At 36.3% G+C, this 1,953-nt stretch overlaps 1 protein-coding gene across 1 annotated transcript in view; it reads right to left on the bottom strand.

The window, feature by feature from the left end:
• The window catches only part of Taf1 (TATA-box binding protein associated factor 1), a 61,820-nt gene that overhangs the window by 18,366 nt on the left and 41,501 nt on the right, over window positions 1–1,953 (bottom strand). The window contains 1 exon segment of the mRNA XM_031369008.1: window positions 352–509. Coding sequence (XP_031224868.1) covers window positions 352–509 — 158 coding nt within the window.

Genomic DNA, 1,953 nt, shown 5'->3' with positions numbered 1-1,953 from the left:
ACATGCACAAATAAATAATGGAATAAAAATGTTGAAAGCGTTATTTGTATATGAGCATTTCTAAATCAAGAACCTACTATTAGTTGACAGCTCTGCTCTCGCGGGCTATTCAAGAGTGTACACTAAATAATGATAATAGGAAGTAAGAACCTCTTAATACTCAATGACACTTGGCATCTTTACTTTCAATGATAATGAATTCACATAACAAAAGGTTGATATTTAAAACTACATCCCAGTTCAAACAGACATACATCACCCCATTTATCTTAACCTCTTAATACACATTCTATGCACTTCTTTCCATCCTCTACCACTATCCTCTCAATATTTGGCATGAAAATTACTTACATCTGGAACTGCCATCATTTTCTGAGTGACAATGTTATCCAGAATAAAAGAAAATGCTACTTGATCATCATCATCAAGCAAGGGGTTGATAGCTTTCTCTAAACGTGCCAACTTATCCTCTTTCTGAAATAAAGCAAAACAAAATGAAAGCAGTTTTCCTGAAGTATGATATTCACAGAAAAGCTAAAGATAATTTAAAGTTCAGCTAGCTGTCTATGACTTTAGTCCCCAAAAATTTACCTCTGAATTATCTACTATCTGGTTTCAGGTCAATCTAGATAAATGATACTTTGGCTAAAAGATTACAAAGGAACATGTCAGCAAATCCCATAGTCTACATCCCATTCTTGTATAATATCAAGAATAGAAAGGTCAAGACATCACTAGTTTAGCTACAACAGTATCTTTGGCAAGTTTGGCTTTTATAACACTGTCTTTTACATAAAATGAATGCCAAGGATACAAAACAACATTACCACTAGTTATTGGTTCTTTTTGTTTGTTTTTCTAATAGGGTATGTATCCTATGTAACCCAGGCTGACTTCACACTTAACATACAACCCCAGCTTGATTAGTGACTTGTACAAGGAAACTTAAACAAATTCATTTGAGTCTGTTCACTACTATGAAAATCTCTTATGCTCTCACTGTATCCTTAATCCTTAGTCTCATAACCCCCCCTTTATTTTGAGACAGGGTTTCCTAAGTCAGCAGGCTAACCTTGAACTTTCAGTGTTGCCACAAATTATCTTGAATTTCTGATCCTCTTATCTATACCTCCCCTGTGTACCAATATTTAATCTCCATACTGTCTACAAAACTTTAGCATTCTAACAGATATAGAGAAGAATCTAATTAGATGGTTTTGGTTGTTTTGTTTTTTAATTTTGAGATAAGGGTTCAATACATAACCCAGGCTGACCCAGAACTTGTGCTCATCCTGCCTCTGACTCTCAAGTGCTCTACAAGCACAGGTATGTATTACCATGCCCAGCTAACTGAAGCTTAAACATACAATTTATCTCAATCAAGATGATACAATTTCCCATGTTTATCAATCATGTTCTCTTTTGTTAAGCCTTCTATGTCAGTATCAAACTTCATTACTACCTGTGCTTTTATAAACGTTTAAGGTACCCCAATCTTCGTTGGTAAGAATAGGGGTTTATAGAGGGAAAGGGCTGTAACTCTTAGTAAGGCAAGACCCTCGGTTCAGTTTCTTTTTCTTTTTCTTTTTTTTGATTTTTTGTTTTGTTTTGTTTTTGTTTTTTGAGACAGAGTTTCTCTGTGTAGCCCTGGTTGTCCTGGAACTCACTCTGTGGACCAGGCTGGCCTTGAACTCAGAAATCCACCTGCCTCTGCCTCCCAAGTGCTGGGATTAAAAGCATGTGCCACCACTGCCCGGCCTGGGTTCAGTTTCAAGCATACAGGGAAAAGAAAACAAACAAAACAGCCCAGAAGATTTTCCTTTAATTTTTTTAGATTAGGTTTTAAAAATTAACCTGTTTCTAGGCCTAGTGGCTCAGACAGACATATTATCCTAGAACTCGGGAGGCTGAGGGGAAAGTAGCACCATGAACTTAAAGCCAACTATTAGACAT

This window comes from Mastomys coucha, chromosome X, assembly GCF_008632895.1.
Source record: "Mastomys coucha isolate ucsf_1 chromosome X, UCSF_Mcou_1, whole genome shotgun sequence".
Lineage (NCBI taxonomy): Eukaryota > Metazoa > Chordata > Mammalia > Rodentia > Muridae > Mastomys > Mastomys coucha.
The sequence above is the reverse complement of the archived record's forward strand: the minus strand, read 5'-3'. Positions and strand labels throughout refer to the sequence as shown.